This window comes from Callospermophilus lateralis, chromosome 2 (assembly GCF_048772815.1).
Source record: "Callospermophilus lateralis isolate mCalLat2 chromosome 2, mCalLat2.hap1, whole genome shotgun sequence".
Taxonomy (NCBI): Eukaryota; Metazoa; Chordata; class Mammalia; order Rodentia; family Sciuridae; genus Callospermophilus; species Callospermophilus lateralis.
The window spans coordinates 203,766,095-203,781,584 of record NC_135306.1 but is presented as its reverse complement, the minus strand read 5'-3'; the positions used below and the strand labels follow the sequence as shown (position 1 = coordinate 203,781,584).

The following is a 15,490-nucleotide window of genomic DNA, read 5'->3' as shown; positions in this document are numbered from 1 at the left end:
CACACACACACGTGCCCGTACGTCGCCTTATCCCCTCCTGCTGCAGGCGGTCCCTCTCCCTGGGAGCACTTAGCTAGCTAATGGGCCTCCCGCCGGCAGGCGCCCCTCCCCCGTCCCTAGCCCTGGGAGACCAGGCGCCTGGCACCTCCTTCAAGGACCTAAGCATCCTGGCCTTCCAGAGCGAGCCCTGGAACAGTCCCTTCCTGTGCTGCCGACCCTATGATTGCAGTCTGCCTCTGTGGGCCTCTTTGCTGAAAACTGAAGGCTTGCCTAGAGGGCCAGAGCCTCCTGGGTGTCCCCAAGAAGGAGGTTGCAGAGGGGCTCTGCAGTGCCTGGCCCACAGCAGGTGCCCTGATATTTGTGTTCCAGTGATAGGGGGAGGGGTTATCGCGCATGGGCACTGGGATGGGTGGGGGCTGCAGCCCCTCCCGCAGGGCTTGGTTGGGGGGGCTCCTGCCTCAGGGCCCCTGTGGGAGCCCCCCCAATATAGAGGCGGCGGCAGCAGCAGCAGCAGGTTTAAAGTAGAACTCATCCAGAGGGGCCAGCCAAGTCACCTAGAAACCCAGAAAGCGATTGAGCTGGTTCTCCTGGAGGAGGGGTCAGCCAGGAAGTAGCTGCCCTGCAGGCCCCTTTGCCCCAGGCTCTCAGATCCTCCCGGGGAGCCCTAACCAGCACTGGCCTTCTTCCAAATCCCCATCTTGTTGGCCGTCAACCTAGTGAATCTCCTTGTCTTTGGCTTTGGTTCTGTGGGGTGTGATTATTATCACCACTTGAGGCCCAGAGAGGGAAAGGGACTTGCCCAAGGTCACACAGCTTCGTAGGAGGATATCAGCCCTCTGATTTCCTGTCCCCACTCCCTGCCCTTGAGGAGACAAAGGGAGACAACCAGTGATCTTACTCTTCTCTCATCAGAGCTGCAAAGCATACTTCTCCCAGACCCAGTGCCCACCAGACCTCACTGGGAGAACAAAGTCAAGCAGGGTGGAGGCTGGCCTCTGCTCCACAGGCCTGAGTTCACATCCAGTGCTTTCTAGCAGCAGAACCCAGTTTCACTGTTCAGAAGCTAAGGGTTGTTGGAAACTGAAGTAAGCAATGGTGGGAGATGCCCCACCCCCTAAGGTAGTTTGGCAGGAGAAGAGGGAAGGCTGTAGGGATCTAGGGACCAGTACAAGGAAAGGACATGGGTCAGTTCCAGGACAGGGCTAGTAGGGATGGAGTCAGGGACCCAGCTGAGGCGTAGGCCTTAGGAAGGGATACTTCATAGAAGCAGCACACAGCAGCTCCTTGGAAAACAGAATGGGAGCCTGCTTGCAGGGCCTGGGCCTCTTCTCCACCCACCCCTGTCTCCTGAGACCAAGGCAGCCCCCCCATTAGAAGGCTCCTTCCTCCTCCGACACTTTCTTCCAGTACTGGTAATGGTAATGGGGTTTCTCGGCAAGCAGTAATGGTGGAAAGAAGGCAGTCCTTCCGGCCTCTACCCTCGATTAAGGGAGCGGGCTTGGCCCTCAGGACCCTCCCCTGGGCCTCTGCTTCACAAAGGGACCATGCACAGCCTTAGCTGCACTCTGGTGGGAGGGGGCCAGAACCTTGGGAGGGGTGGGGCTGCGGTCTGAGGCTAGAAGGAACAGGAGCTGGAGCACATCCCAGTCCCAGGAGGGCTCTGTCAGAGGAGCAATGGCCAGATCGGCACAGGAACACTGAGCTCTGGGCTCCAGCACAAGAAGGTGAGGGTGGTCAGCCTCCAGGAGGAGGCTCGGAACAGGTAAGTGACTTGCCCCTGGCCAGGATCTGAACCTAATCCTCCACATCCAAACCCAGGCAGTGCAGGGCAGCCTGGCTTCCAGAAGGCGCAGGTCAGCATGCCCATTTTGTTCTCTGGGTGGGTAGCCATGGGAAGGGACAGACAGACAGGAAAGTCAAACCCAGGAATCTGGGTGTGTTCTCAGGGTGGTACAGATGGTGACCAGAAGGAGAGGCAGAGAGGGTATGCTGGAGAGAACCCTTAAAGGGGGATCCAACATTTGAACTTGACTGGAAACCTTTACACCAACCCTGAGGGGAAGAGGGACAAGACCAGTATTCATAATCAGCAACTTGGGGACACTGAGATCTGTAGGCACTACTCCCACAATAGCTGTTGGGTACTAAAATCCATTCAAGTATGCCCCCTCTCTAATCCAGGAGCACCATAAATTCTGAATCAATACTGGGGTTCAGAAAGCTGGCCTGCCCTGATGGGGTGAGGTGGGGCATGGTGGGGAATTTGGACTTGGGTAAAATGACCCTCAAGCAGGCCTGCAGCCAGAGGCCAGGCTCTAGATGGGTGGGTCCTGCCTAATCTGCAAGAGCAAGGGTCAGCCTTGCTCCTGCAGGCTGGCTGAAGGAGGCTAAGGCCAGGAGATGAGCTGGGGAGCGAGGTTCCCTCACTCTACCCTTCCCTTGGACTAAGCCCCACCCCCTTTCCTCAACAAGAGACCCCACCTGTGTCTTCTCTTTGTCTCTTTTCCCAATTACAGAGTAAAGGATGAACTTGAAGTCCTGGATTGGCTCAGCACCTGCTGTGTGGCCTTGAGCCAATCACACCCCTCTCTAAACCCTACCTGTGTAGAGGGCTCTATCCTACATGGGAAGAAAAGGTGTCTGTGAGGGGCTGGGACTTACTACACCTGGGATCCTGAGACCCTGTGTGGAACTGGTAAGCCGGCTGACTGGGGACTGTAGGAGTGGGAGGCACATAGCTCAAAATCTCAGCTCCCCCTCTATCTAGCCGTGTGATTGCATTAGCTTCTAGTATCAAAATTGAACTTGCCTGGGCTGGGGTTGTGGCTCAGCTGTAGAGCGCTCACCTAGCACTTGCAAGGCCCTGGGTTCGAGCCTCAGCATCACATTAAAAATAAATAAATAAAATAAGGACGATATTTTAAAAAATTGAACTTGCCACACTCCTATTTAATATTCACAACCTTCTGAGGAAGTCACACATTCTTTTTAAATTTTTTTTTTAAGATGTTGATGGACCTTTATTTTATTCATTCATTTATACACCGTGCTGAGAATCAAACCCAGTGCCTCACACATACTAGGCAAGCACTGCACCACTGAGCCACAACTCCAGCCCAGGTCACTCATTCTTTAACTTAGTCATTTGTTCACCCAACAGTGTGGAGCTGCCTGCTAAGCGTCTGATAATTCTAGGGACTGGGGTTCTGCAGGAACCAGGTAACTTTCTAATACAGTGGGTTTGCAGAGAAGCAGATTCTATCCGGGGCATCAGCAACAAGGCCAGCACAGCTCTCCACCCCGCAATCTAGAAGTGGGAGACAATGAACGAACGAATGAATGAGTCAGTTTGAAGATACAGAGAATCAAACATTGAGGGAACGGGATGCTCAGCCTGCTTAAGAGAGGTGTGAGGGGACAGAGGAGCTACCCTCACGGTAGAACCACTGGGTGAGGGTCCCAATAAACGCTCCTTAGGGGTCAGCTGTTACTATTACCTTTATTATTTTGAGTCCTGGCTCCCCCATGTGCCAGTTCTAGGCCCTGGAGTTTCCTCCTTTATAAGCGCTCAGGTTGCGCGGCAGAGAGGGCGGCGGCTGGCCCTAGGAGGGCGCCCCAAACAAATTTGCGCCTCCCGGCCGGGCTGCGCCCCAGGGGCGGGACGGCCGCTAGGGGCCGACGGCGAACTACATTTCCCACAATCCCCGTCCGCCGCCATCTCGGCCGGTGGGCGGTGGCTGCCTAGGGTCGGGCTCTTCTAGCCAGAGGGTCGGCTCTGTCCACCCCAGCCAGAGCCGCCTCCACTGGGGACGTGGGACCCCCGCCAAGTAGGACGTCTGGGCACCTGGGCAGCTCCCGCCCGCCTTTTCCGCTTCTCCATTCCTGGGAACCTGGTCCACGTGTCGGTCCGCTCAGAGGACCCGCTCGTTCCTTGCAGGCCAAGGGGTTGAAGGACCCAGACCCCTGGGTCTCCCAAGACTCCTCACGGACCCACGCCCTACTCCCAGGACCCTCTCCCCTCCATGCCTCTGTGCGCCCGCCTCCGCCCCCCATTCTGTCTCAATGAGGACAGAATAAGACCGGACCCAATGAGGGCTAGAGATCTGGCGGGTGCGCAAGTCCTGGTATCAGATGCTTAGTATAAGCCTGGGTCTGGGACTAGGAGGTTAAATTAGGGGCGTGCCAACAGCCAGGCCCAGACCTCCGCGGACTAGACCCTCCCCTACCCGCTACCCGGAGGCGGGGTGGGGGTGAGGGGCCCAAAGCGGGGCTGGCCCTTTAAGGGGGTGTGGTCGGGGGGCGGAGGAAGAGAGCTAGACAGAGAAAGCGGCTTCGGCGGCGGCGGCGGCTCGGGCGGCGGCCGCGGGGGACAAAGGGCGGGCGGATCGGCGGGAGGGGGCGGGGCGCGGCCAGGCCAGGCCCGGGGGCTCCGCATGCTGCAGCTGCCCCCGGGCGCCCCCTCCGCCGCCCTCGCCGCGGAGCCGCGCGGAACCGAGCCCGCGAGCTAACCTGAGCCAGCGGCCCGGAGCCAGCCGGCGGGCGTCCGGGAGGCGGCGGCGCAGGGAGGGGCCCGCGGCGCGCACGTGGCCCCGGCGGCCGCCATGGCGGACAGCGGCCCCGCGGGGGGCGCGGCGTTGGCGGCCCCGGCCCCTGGGCCAGGCGGTGGTGGCCCTGGGCCCCGCGTGTACTTTCAGAGCCCCCCTGGGGCGGCAGGCGAGGGCCCGGGCGGTGCGGACGACGAGGGCCCAGTGAGACGCCAAGGGAAGGTCACCGTCAAGTACGACCGCAAGGAGCTACGGAAGCGCCTCAACCTAGAGGAGTGGATCTTGGAACAGCTCACACGTCTCTACGACTGCCAGGTGTGTTCCCCACCCCGCGCCGACACCCTAAGATCAGTCCCCGAGTCGTCTGCCAGGCAACCCCACCGTGAGTCCGCCTGTCACCGAAGTCAATGGGCGCTCCGCTTCCGCGCGCACCCTTCTCCGCACTCCCCGCCCCCAGTGTATGCTCTTTCTTGTCTGACCTAAGTCGTTCCAGCCTTCTCCGCTGCCTCAGACCTGGCCTCCTTCATGCCACTCCCCAGGTCAAGCGTGATGTCCTCCAGATACCTCGAGGGATAGCCTGGCATGGAGCAGGACAGGGGCGAGCCTGGGCTGGTAGTGGAAGGAGATCTAACCCACTGGCTTAGCTTAGACTTGCTAAAAGGCGCTGCTCTGACTGATGAGGGTACTCTAAAGGGTCTGCTTGTTTTAATGGGTGAGCTTGGAGCCCTGTCTTGGTGTACGGGCAAGTTAGCTCCATCTCTGGTCTCGGTCTCTGGTTCTCCACCCCATGACTCCCTGTTTGCTCAGATGGTGACTCAGGCCCCCCGGGGCAGGGTGGAGGAGTGGGCTTGCCCGGTGCTGCCTACCCTACCCTACCCTACCCTAGCCTAGCCCTGGAATGCAGCTGGCTCTGAAGGGGATAGCTGCTTCCTGGGGAGGAGGGGTGGTGGGCGCCCCCTCCCTCCCCAAAGCATGGGCTCTTTGTTTCCACTTTTTCAGGCATGGGTTCTTCCCACTGACCCCTCACCCTTTACTTCCTCCTCACTCCCAGGAAGCTATGACAGGTGTTTGGGGGAGGGGAGGGGTTGTGATGAACTGGGACAGCTGGTCCCACCAGTGCTCTGTTGAGATGGGGGGCCCGGAAGTCCAGGAGACACATCTGCCAGGTTCCCAGCCCAAGGTCCCCAGTTCTGGCTGTCTGGCCTTGTCTGGCACCCCCGGTGCCCACTGGCAGGGACAGGAAGCTCCCCCCATTGGGCAATTTGCCTTGGCACAGGCCTGATCTGTTTTCCTTCTCAGAGCAGCTGCCCTGTCTGATGGGCAAAGGCTCGGCTGGTGCTGAGGTAGGCAGGGACCTCAACTCCAAACCCCTCTCACTCCTCGACTCAGGCCCTTTTCTCGCCCTCCTCCCCCACTGCCGCCCCAGGAAGAAGAGATCCCAGAGCTGGAGATTGATGTGGATGAGCTCCTGGACATGGAGACCGATGATACCCGGGCTGCCAGGGTCAAGGTGAGGAGGGGTGGGCAGCAGGTAGAGGGCTGCCTGGAGGCACTGCCCCTTGGGAAGGCGAGGCCCTGGAGCCAGGCCTTCTCTGGTCTGAGTCATTTAGCTGTTACCTCAGGTCTCAGTTTCCGCCTCTGAAAAATGGGTTTGATGGTGCTTGCCTAACTGTGACATTTCTGCCTCCAGTTGGCCCCTGTTCCCTGGAAGTGGGTATAGGGGAATTCTAGACCCCCATCCCTGAGAACTCACAGTGTACTTACCCCTCCTTCACCCCACCCACTAGGAGCTGCTGGTTGACTGTTACAAACCCACCGAGGTAAGTGGTTTTCCCAGAGGGTGGGATGAAGCCCCAACTCCTGTCACCTTGGGGGTCTAGTATCCCTAATGCCATCCCCTCCTGTCTAGGCCTTCATCTCTGGCCTGCTGGACAAGATCCGGGGCATGCAGAAGCTGAGCACACCTCAGAAGAAATAAGGGTCCCTGACCCAGGTGAATGGTGGCTCCCACAGGACAATCGCTGTCTCCGACCTCGTAGCAACAGCAATATCAGAGGACCCTGTGGCCAGGCCTGGTGCCATGAGCAGGGTTCCCCATGCCCCTGGCTTAGGGGCCTCTTCCCTTGCCCCCTCAGTTTTCCATTTTTGGGGTTTTTTATTGTTATTAAACTGATGGGACTTTTTGTGTTTTTATATTGACTGCGGCGCGGGCCCTTTAATAAAGCTAGGATCCTTTGGAGCAGCTAATAGGCTTGGCTGGTCTTTTAGGGGGTACACTTTGATCTACAATTGCTGCCAGCTCAACTTCTCCCCAGGTGACCACAGGTCTTCCTAAGGGCCATGTAGCCATGGCAATATACCTGTGCTGGCTCCCAGACCAGGCACTCAAAGGAGCTGGGGAGCTGGGGAAGCAGAGTTGCTGGTGACAGATATGAACACTATTTCCCCTGGGCAAGGTCACCATGCCACTGAGCCTAGACCTCCAAGGTTCTGCAGTCAGGAAAGGAGAGCAGGGTAGGGAGATACCCGGAAAAGGGAGAGGCGGATCTATGGTATTTTATTTGTTTTGTGAAGCCAGAGTTGAGGAGACCTGAGCATGCTAAGCGAGCACTCTACCACTGAGCATGCCCCAGCCCTGAAGCTTAATCACCCAGAGCCCACAAAGAAAAACAGGTTCACTCCTTGGGCTTTTAAGGATTTTTTTTGTTTTTTAAAGTTTGGTCCCTGATGGCCCCCCACCCCCTGCCCCTCCATGGCAGCTGGCTACAGTTCCGAACGTCGTTCAATCTTGAGCAGTTCCACCTCAAACACCAGGGTTGCGCCACCTGGAGGGAGAAGTAGGGTTAAACTTGAACCTGGGCTCCAGGGAGAGGGTGGGTGGGGTGGTAGGAAGGGTTTTTACCTGGGATCTTTGGGGGAGCTCCCCGTTCTCCATACCCTGTCAAAAACACACAAGAAACAAAGTGAGCTGTGCCACATTCTCTTCTAATAATTCAGGCAAAGAGAGGAGTGGTCCTGCAGCAGCAAGGCCAGAAATGGAGGGTGAGATGAAGACAGGAAGGGATACCACAGGCCTGCTAGAGGACAGAGGATGGGCACTATAACTGAACACCCAAGCCTTGCCCTGTCTTCATTGCTGGACACAGCCAGACTGGAAGGAGGCATGTGCTGTAGTGAATGGATAGGGTGGGGATCAGTGAGAGTGAGGCTGAAGCTACCTTCACCCTTCCCCCAAAAGACCCACAGGGACTCTTACCCAGCTCAGATGGGATTACTAGCTTCCGCTTTTCCCCTTCACACATCCTGCAGGAGAACACATGCTCAGCAGGGCAATACCCAGGCTCCTGGTGGGGCTTGCCTCCCACAGCTCACCTCCTAGATCATGGCCATGCACACCCCAGCCCTCCAACCCCAGACTCACCCCAGCAGCCCCTGGTCCCAGCCCTTGATGACCTGGCCTGTGCCAAGGGAGAAGACAAAGGGCTGGTTCTGGGGCAGGCTGCTGTCAAACTCCGTCCCATCTTCCAGCTTTCCCTGTGGAACCATGGGAAGACTTGTGAGCAGAAACCACTCCTGATCCCCCTCCTCAGCTGCCCTTCATCAGGCCTGCCCCCATAGCACTGTGGCCATAGACCTTAAGGGCACAGAGCCTGGCGTTGCTCACAGTTCATTCTACAAAATCTGCTGGTGGCCAGGTATGGTGGTGAGGGTCTGTAATCCCAGCAATTCAAGAATCTGAGGCAGGAGGATGACAAGTTCAAGGCCAGCCTCAGCAATTTAGCAAGGCCCTAAACAACTTAGTGGCGCTGAAAGGCTGGGGGTGTGGTTTAGTGCCCCTAGGTACAGTCCCCAATACAAAAAAAAAGAATCCTGCTGGTGTCCAGCTGGGCAGCAAACAGTGAAGGATGAGAAAGAACTATGAAAATGTACTTATACGTGAGAAGGGACTTGCCCTATGTCACCCACCTGGTTGGGGAAGAAACCAGACTCAAGTTCTTTCAGGTCCCCAGAAGCCCCACCCACTCCCAGAAGCTCCGCCCCTCACCCACCGTGTAGTGCATGTGCAAGACGTCTCCCTTGCGCGATTTGATGGGACAGTGGTCCACCCGCTTCTTGACCCCGATCTGCAGCTTCCGTTTGCCCTCGGCCCTCGTGGCCATGGCCAGGGCACTCAGGCAGACAGACAGTACTGTCAGGATCCAGCTCAGCCTCATGTCTCTGCGGGCACAGACCCCGACCGACAGACCGGGAAGAGGGTGGGGAGGGCATGGAGCACCACCAGATACCGAAAGGATTCCACCCCCAGCGAAACCTTGCCTGCCCCTGGGGACCCCCCTGTCCAGGGTCACCACCCTCTCCCCCAAGGCTCCGCGGCCACACTTACCAGTCCAGTGAGAAGGGGGCTTGGATGAGGACCCCAGCAGCGAGGGGAGGGGGTCAGGGGAGGCCACAGCAGCCAGGGCCCCGCCCCTTTGCTCACCCCCAGACCTTCCCTCCCTCGCGGTCCCCACCTCTGCTCTTCAGTTCCCACCCGTTCCTTTACGCAAAGTCCAGACCCTCTCTGACTGCACAGCAGTTGCCCCGACGGGGCGGCCCCACTCACGCCACACCCAGCTGCCCCCTGCCCAGCACACCCACACCTCTGAGGCCGCTGCAGGGGGTCGGCCCCGAGGCACCCACACATCCCCACTGGGTGGCTCCGGGGAGGCCCGGTCCTCCGGAGGTACCCCCCAGCCTGGCCCTGTGCCTCCTCCGGAGGCTCCACCCCAGCTCTGCGCCCTGGGGGGCCTCCGAGGCACCCAGACTGGCCCGGTGTCGGCTGGCCGCCGAGCCCGCTCCACCCATACCACCTCTCCCGGGGGAGTTCTCGGCCTACCGCGTCCCCAGGCTCGGCCACCACGGAGACCGCCCCCGCGTGGACGACCTGGGCCATTACTCGGGCTTAGCCCTTCGCTTGGCTCCTTGGCTCCGCCCTTTAGAGAGTGTAGTTCCGCCCCCGGCCCTGAAGCTCCGCCCTCAGCCGAACTAGACCCCTTTTCCTGAACCGGAGCCACGCCACTCACCGGCTGAGGCCCCGCCCCCAGTGCCTGGGCTCCGTCCCTCTTGGTCTCCGAACCCGAGGCTCCGCCTTCCACCTGTTCCAGCTCCTCCTCCAAGGGATAGGCTCCGCCCCCCAGCCGTCCTAGCTCTACCCCCCGTCCCCGAGCTCCGCCTTCCACCCGCACCCGCTCCGAAGGCCCACCCGTTTCTATTCCACGTCCCGCCCCGAGCTCCAGGGCTCCGCCCCGTGCGGTGTGAGAACCCTCCCCCTGCGGCATCTCCAGACAGCTCCGACCCCAGCCCGTTTCCTCGTCACCTATCCCTCGCTGACACGCGGAGCCCCGGCCCGCTTCTGTCCGGCCTGATCCAGCCTGCCCTCCTGCACCCCGGCTTCCCCCAGCCCGGGCTGTGGCCCCCGCTCACCTCCTCGCCGCGCCCCCGGAGTCAACCCCGGTCGTGCTGCCGCCTCTGCGCAGGCGCGTCCTTGTCGCTGCAGGCCAGGCCACGCCGCCCTCCCTTATTGGACCATACGAAACCCTCTGTCACACCCCCTAGCGCCGCTTCTCCCCTGGCTCCGCCTCCCGTATCGCCACGTGACTTACACGTCACTTCCGGTGAAGTTGTAGTCCGTTAGTTTCGGTCAAAATGACTTCTAAAAGGGTCAGAGTGACATTTTCCATGCATGTATATCTCAAAATACATCTACTGTCATGTATGTCAAAAGAGAAAAAATAAAAAAGAAATTATTGAAAAAAATAAAGGGCCAGAGTGACGTTATAGTCAAGCAGTCATGGGTTCTCCAGGAGGTCTTGAAGTCCCTGGCCTCTTCCACAGCAATCCTGCTTGCCACTGGCCTCTTCGTACACTCCTGTGGGAAGAACTGGGCTTCGGAGTAACACTCGGGTTTGAAGTCCAGATCTGCCATTGGTTGTGGCTGTGTGACCTTGAGCGGTTTCCTTCTCCTGGTAGATGGGCTTGATGACACCCATCTCACGGGCCTCTGCAGGAATGGGACGATGTGCAGCGCCAGGCCCTGGAGTTCGTGAAGGCTCCTCCCCTCCCCTCTCACCTGCCTGTGCACACCGAGCGAGCACCAAGGGAGCACCGGGTCATGACTGCAGAAGAAAGTCTGGCTGGGCCCATTCCTACAAGACAAGTTAATTTTCAGGGACCCCATCACCCACTAGTGCCCAACTGGTGGAATCAACAAGTAATCAACCTGTGGCTGAGAAGCAGCTAAACCTAGGTGCAGTGTTAGGTGTTAGGGAGACACTTAAGGCCTAATGTCCAGGCCAATTTGCCTGAGTCCATTTCTTCAGTTGAAAAAAAAAAAAAAAATCATGACACAGACCTCAAGAATTGAGTAAGCCAGGAGGTGAAGCGCAGCATCATCCATGTCTAGTGGGACTAAGTGGACCCAGAAGTGGTAGCTCTAGGGCCTTAATCCTCATCTGTCCCACTCTAACTGGCCTATGGCATGATAATTGACCTCACAGCTAACGAAATGATTTATAAGCAGTAATCACATTCAGGAACTTTCTTTCTTCTTCTTTTTTTTTTTAAAGAGAGAGAGAATTTTTTTTTTTTTGTTTTCGGCTGACACAACATCTTTGTTTATATGTGGTGCTGAGAATCGTACCCAGGCAAGCACGCTACCGCTTGAGCCACATCCCTAGCCCCAGGAACCTTCTTACAGTTTAACCCACTTCTTCCTTGGGCCCACTAAGACCATGAGTATACCCTCTGACCCAATACCTACCTGCTTTGGGTTAACTCTGCCTCTGGATGTCGTGCCTTAGCAGGGCAAAACATTGGTACCCAACACTGACTTTGGGTCCACTGCCTTGCCACCCAGCCCTGGGCACTGAAGGCTACAGGAAGAAAAGTGGGTCCTGAGCTTGGTTCAGACAAGTCAGGAGTCTCATGTAGCCACAGATGAGGGAGCACCAAGGTGCCAAGGAGGTGAAGGTGGAGAAGAAAGTGTGGGTTGAGCTGAGAGGAGCCCACCAGCCACAAACCTTTGGTACTTTCCTTTTAGGCAGAAGTGAGTGAAGGATAGGACAGGTGGTAGCCTTAGAGCCTAACAGGAAAATGATCAGGTGAACACAAGACTCAGACTTTGTCTGGAGTCTAGGGGGCCCCAAACACAGAAATCCACTGTTCCCTCCATGTGCTCATGAGACTCAGAAAAAAATGGGCAGAGGGAGCCAAGGTCACTCAGCAGATCTGGGTCCAACTTCAAGTTCATTAACCATAGAAGACAGAACCCTTGTAATAAGCAGGGGACAAGAAATGTGCTGAATCCATGGTTCTGGCTGTCTGGGATCTGCTGTGGGGGCTCGGGCCCCACTGCCTCCATCTGCACGACACAAGACGAGCTCCAGGTCTAGCAGGCAGTAATACAGATACTCCTATCCCAACCAGCCAGTCTGGACAGTGACAAACAGTGACACAGGCAGGGATAGCTCCTTCCATCTCTTTTATCAGGGTGTGTGTGTGGGGGTCACAGTTTTTGTATCAAAGCCCATTATTTGCAGAGGTTGGGGTCTTCTTAGGGGAGGCAGGAGCCAGGTATAAGACACTCAGATGCACAAGTTAGTTAAAAACTGAGACAACACCCCATCCCCCCAAGCTGGCATGTGACCCCTCTTGCTGCTGCCAAGTCTCCTCATCAACTTTGTTAGATGGCAGCCTCGGGAGACAAACGATGGCAGGAAAGCCCTCTGAGAAGCCCAGGTCCTAAAGCAGATTCCAGGACTTGGGGCTGGGCTATTCTCCCCAGGCTCTTCTCTTCTCCCACTGGGGTGTGGCCTGTGAAGCAAGTGGCCCACTGAGTCTGAAAGGTAATGTGTCACCTTCGCAGCTTCCGGCACCTGAAGTTGGAAGGAACAGATCGGTTGTGAGGGCTGGAATGCAGCCCCAGCTCCTCCTGATGAATTCCCTTGTGACCTCCTGTGAACCCCATTCTCCTCTGAATCTCCAAGGAATCCCCCTACCCCCAGCCTGGCCTATGTCATCCCATGACCTCAGTGTGGAACACGGGTGGTGGGACACACCCGGACAAAGGTGAAGAAGGGGTTCCAATATATCCCGTTTGCTCAGCACCCATATAATGGGGAAAATGTCTGTGGTATAGGTTTCTAGGAAGGCCCAGACCTCTGCCACTGTCCTCCTCATTTCCATTCTAGGGAAATGTCACCTCCTCCAGGAGTTGACTAACACCTCAGATATGCCAGGTGCCCCACTGCCACCCTTAGCATTCTCTGCTGGCACCACCTTTCCCCTGTATGAGTTCCGACTCTGACGCGAGCTGTGTTCCTGCTGATCCCAGTGCCAGCAGACATTTGGTAAATGTTTGTTCAACAGCTTCCCCTTCCCTGGCCTTCTCCCACTGGCAGGCTTGCCCTAAACCTGCTCCAAGATGTGGCCTTGATGCTTTCCCAATCAAGTGCCACCCCACAAACCCTCACCTGCAGGTGTGTGGGTTGAGCTCTAAGCCCCGCCCTTGGCAACGGAGGAAGCTGCGGCGTCGGCAGCGGCAGTGGCAGGTCCGTGGGTCAGGGCGCTGGCGGCGCTGGGTGCAGCGTGGGCAGGGGGTCCTGGGGCTGGAGTGGGATGGGTGATGTCAGCTGGGGAGGGTGCTCCAGGGGCAGAGTCCCAGCCCTGAAGAGAGCGGGGCTGGGGACGGTGGTGGGGAGTGGCAGCCCTAGGAGGAGAAGCGACATGTCTGGGGCGGGAAGGAAGAGTCTTCCCAGGACTTGGGGTTGGAGAGAAGGCACAGATTCAAGGAGCAGAAGAAAATGGACAGGGGAACCAAGTGGGAGGAAGAAGAGGGGACCACAGCTTCCTGACTGGCTCTTGCACTCCCTGGCCACCCACATATTATATTCTGAGTGCCGGGCCTGAGCTCCTACCCCAACTCGGCAGGAGCCCAAAGGGACTCACCTGTCTGGCTTCACAGCACTCTCCTTTTTTTTTGGTCTGAAAAGAGAAGGCACAAAGAGGAACAGGGTCAGAAAATTCATGCATCCTGCTCTCTTGCCCAAGATCCCAGGTCTATCTTAGGCTCTACTCTTAGAAACCTGGTCCCCACTGTGGTGTACCACCACGCCTGACACCCCCATGCCTGGACTCTGCAAGTTCAGAAGTTGGGCCTGGCTGGCACCTGCATTCACATTGGCTGTGTTCTTCCAGGGACATCTCCCCCAGCTGACTGCTTGGATACCGGATCATGAGGATCTGTGCTCAGGAGAAGAATGGGAGACACAGCAGGGAGGGGGACAGGAAAGGGGCTGGAGAGAGAAGAGCTCATCCAACAGCCAGGGCCTGGCCACCAACCCCCAGCCTCCTGTCCTCCAGTCTCTGGGCTGGCTCAGCTCCCAGAGTACCAGTATCCCCCCAACTTGCTTGCCCCGTTTGCCCTGGTACCTGCATTCGGACTTGGTGCTGCCCGGTGGGCACGCACTCCAGGCCATCGTCAGGGCAGCAGCCACCACAGCGCTGCACAGTCACACAGCTAGGCACCAGTTGTTTGGCCACAGTACCCATGAGCTCCACAGTCAGGGGCACTACCACCTCCCGAGGCTGGCAGGTGGCACGAGCATACACGTCTATCCATGACACCACTGCGGGCAGACCCACAAGGGTTAATCCCCACTGGGTTTCCTGCAGCTGCTCCCAGCAGCTGTTTCCCCAGTTCCCACGTCACAGCCACCTTCCACTAGCAAACTCCCTCTGCCCTCTTAACCTGTCTTCCCACCCATGATTGTCAAGTAACCCCTCTGCCTCAGTGTCCTCCTCTGTGAAACGGGATAGTTTGCATCTTACAGGGGAGTTTTGATTTCACATGATGATAGACACCAGGAGCCCAGAATCAGTGCATGTGACAACTCCTTAGAACTGGCTTGTGTGAAATTATTGTAACAATTACCTTTCTTCTGGTGGCCAGGGACATCAGGCTGGGAGACAGGGGCCTGTGGGGAAGAAAAGACCTGGACCCAAGGTGCCCTCCAGGAGAAAGTAGTCCTGTGACTATACCTAGGGCTCTGCCCTTGAGTCAGGAGGCTTCACGGCCTCACCGACATCTTTCCAGATTCCGCGTTCCTAGGGCCTCCACTCTAGCTTTACCTGTTGTCTCCTGGCCACCTGGGCCTGCCCTGGCCCAAGACCCGCCAGATGCGCTCTACCGGTGCCATCAAATCTCTTCCAAGCCTTGGAGCCAGGCTTGCTCTGGTGTTGCAGGTCAGGAGCGGGCACAGTGGGCGCCAAACCAGGTCTTGTGGGCACTGAAGCAGCTCCGCCCCCCACAGCACCCAGGGGATGGGGTGGGGTGGAGGAGTGGCTCCAGAACTGGACTGGCGGGCCTTGGAGGAGGGGTATCTCCTGGTGGATGCCCGGGAAGCCGGGGGTCCCCACGTTGCTCAAGTTGGAGGCCTAACCTGCTGATCCCCTCGGCAGAGGCCGCTGGGAGCCTCTCCACTTCCGCCAACCTTGAGAGGGCACGGCCGGCAGGCGGGATATTGGGGACGCACGTACCTGGGCTGGGGCCAGATGCAGGAGCACGGCGAACAGCAGGCGGCGGAGCAGGGGGCGCATGGTGCCCGCGGGGGCCACGCGCCGGGGGCGCCCGCATTGCCCTAGCCCGGCGGCGCAGGGGGCGGCGGCAGCCAGAGCCCCATGGCGCGGGCCCGGGCGCGGTGGGCGGGGGCCGGGCGCGGGGGGCGGCTCCTCCGCGGCCCCCTCCCGAGCCCTGGGCGCAGGCAGCGCAGCGCAGCACAGCGGCGGCGGCTGGAGGAGCCGGGCGGGCGGGCGGCCGGTGGCGGCGACGGGCGGCGGCGGCGGGCGCGGCGGGGACGGCGGGGGGCCGAGCCCGGGCTAGCGGGCGGGCGGCTCATGTGACCCAGACA

General features: G+C 58.5%; 4 protein-coding genes across 8 annotated transcripts; 1 reads left to right on the top strand and 3 right to left on the bottom strand.

Moving 5' to 3' along the window:
* The first annotated feature begins 4,366 nt into the window (after positions 1-4,366).
* Positions 4,367-6,727, top strand: Ppp1r14b (protein phosphatase 1 regulatory inhibitor subunit 14B). The gene is made up of 4 exons (XM_076844731.2): positions 4,367-4,859; positions 5,971-6,054; positions 6,332-6,364; positions 6,454-6,727. The coding sequence occupies exons 1-4, from the start codon at positions 4,602-4,604 to the stop codon at positions 6,520-6,522; spliced, it is 444 nt and encodes a 147-aa protein (XP_076700846.1). The 5' UTR covers positions 4,367-4,601; the 3' UTR covers positions 6,523-6,727.
* A 499-nt stretch (positions 6,728-7,226) lies between these two features.
* Positions 7,227-11,957, bottom strand: Fkbp2 (FKBP prolyl isomerase 2). 4 transcript variants are annotated; one of them, XM_076847452.2, is made up of 7 exons: positions 10,187-11,957; positions 10,008-10,100; positions 8,594-8,762; positions 7,966-8,078; positions 7,801-7,847; positions 7,447-7,482; positions 7,227-7,369 (listed from the first exon to the last, which is right to left on the bottom strand). In XM_076847452.2, exons 3-7 carry the CDS (start codon positions 8,756-8,758, stop codon positions 7,308-7,310), a joined length of 423 nt encoding a protein of 140 aa, XP_076703567.1. In that variant the 5' UTR covers positions 8,759-8,762; positions 10,008-10,100; positions 10,187-11,957; the 3' UTR covers positions 7,227-7,307. The 4 variants fall into 4 exon arrangements, with proteins under 4 accessions (XP_076703567.1, XP_076703570.1, XP_076703569.1 ...); XM_076847455.1 differs by lacking the exon at positions 10,187-11,957 and having other exon boundaries at positions 10,008-10,116; XM_076847454.1 differs by lacking the exons at positions 10,008-10,100; positions 10,187-11,957 and adding an exon at positions 9,421-9,509.
* Positions 8,978-10,000, bottom strand: LOC143392989 (uncharacterized). The gene has a single exon (XM_076847448.1). It carries the CDS (start codon positions 9,860-9,862, stop codon positions 9,065-9,067), a length of 798 nt encoding a protein of 265 aa, XP_076703563.1. The 5' UTR covers positions 9,863-10,000; the 3' UTR covers positions 8,978-9,064.
* Positions 11,958-12,046: 89 nt separating the features above from the next.
* Positions 12,047-15,464, bottom strand: Vegfb (vascular endothelial growth factor B). 2 transcript variants are annotated; one of them, XM_076847449.2, is made up of 7 exons: positions 15,120-15,464; positions 14,515-14,557; positions 14,013-14,209; positions 13,750-13,823; positions 13,530-13,565; positions 13,055-13,290; positions 12,047-12,457 (listed from the first exon to the last, which is right to left on the bottom strand). In XM_076847449.2, exons 1-6 carry the CDS (start codon positions 15,177-15,179, stop codon positions 13,077-13,079), a joined length of 624 nt encoding a protein of 207 aa, XP_076703564.1. In that variant the 5' UTR covers positions 15,180-15,464; the 3' UTR covers positions 12,047-12,457; positions 13,055-13,076. The 2 variants fall into 2 exon arrangements, with proteins under 2 accessions (XP_076703564.1, XP_076703566.1); XM_076847451.1 differs by having other exon boundaries at positions 13,055-13,189; positions 15,120-15,457.
* Positions 15,465-15,490: the final 26 nt, after the last annotated feature.

Bases quoted from the DNA above. Each gene is read 5' to 3' on its own strand.
- Fkbp2 (XM_076847452.2), bottom strand. From the start codon at position 8,758: ATGAGGCTGAGCTGGATCCTGACAGTACTGTCTGTCTGCCTGAGTGCC. The intron at 8,079-8,593 runs GTGGGTGAGGGG...ATGGTTCCACAG, and splicing joins TCTTGCACATGCACTACACG to GGAAAGCTGGAAGATGGGAC. The intron at 7,370-7,446 runs GTAAAAACCCTT...TTCTCCCTCCAG, and splicing joins AGCTCCCCCAAAGATCCCAG to GTGGCGCAACCCTGGTGTTT.
- Ppp1r14b (XM_076844731.2), top strand. From the start codon at position 4,602: ATGGCGGACAGCGGCCCCGCGGGGGGCGCGGCGTTGGCGGCCCCGGCC. The intron at 4,860-5,970 runs GTGTGTTCCCCA...CTGCCGCCCCAG, and splicing joins CACGTCTCTACGACTGCCAG to GAAGAAGAGATCCCAGAGCT. The intron at 6,365-6,453 runs GTAAGTGGTTTT...CCTCCTGTCTAG, and splicing joins ACTGTTACAAACCCACCGAG to GCCTTCATCTCTGGCCTGCT.
- LOC143392989 (XM_076847448.1), bottom strand. From the start codon at position 9,862: ATGCCGCAGGGGGAGGGTTCTCACACCGCACGGGGCGGAGCCCTGGAG.
- Vegfb (XM_076847449.2), bottom strand. From the start codon at position 15,179: ATGCGCCCCCTGCTCCGCCGCCTGCTGTTCGCCGTGCTCCTGCATCTG. The intron at 14,210-14,514 runs GTAATTGTTACA...GTCTGCCCGCAG, and splicing joins CCCTGGCCACCAGAAGAAAG to TGGTGTCATGGATAGACGTG. The intron at 13,291-13,529 runs GTGAGTCCCTTT...TTCTCCTCCTAG, and splicing joins AGTGCTGTGAAGCCAGACAG to GGCTGCCACTCCCCACCACC.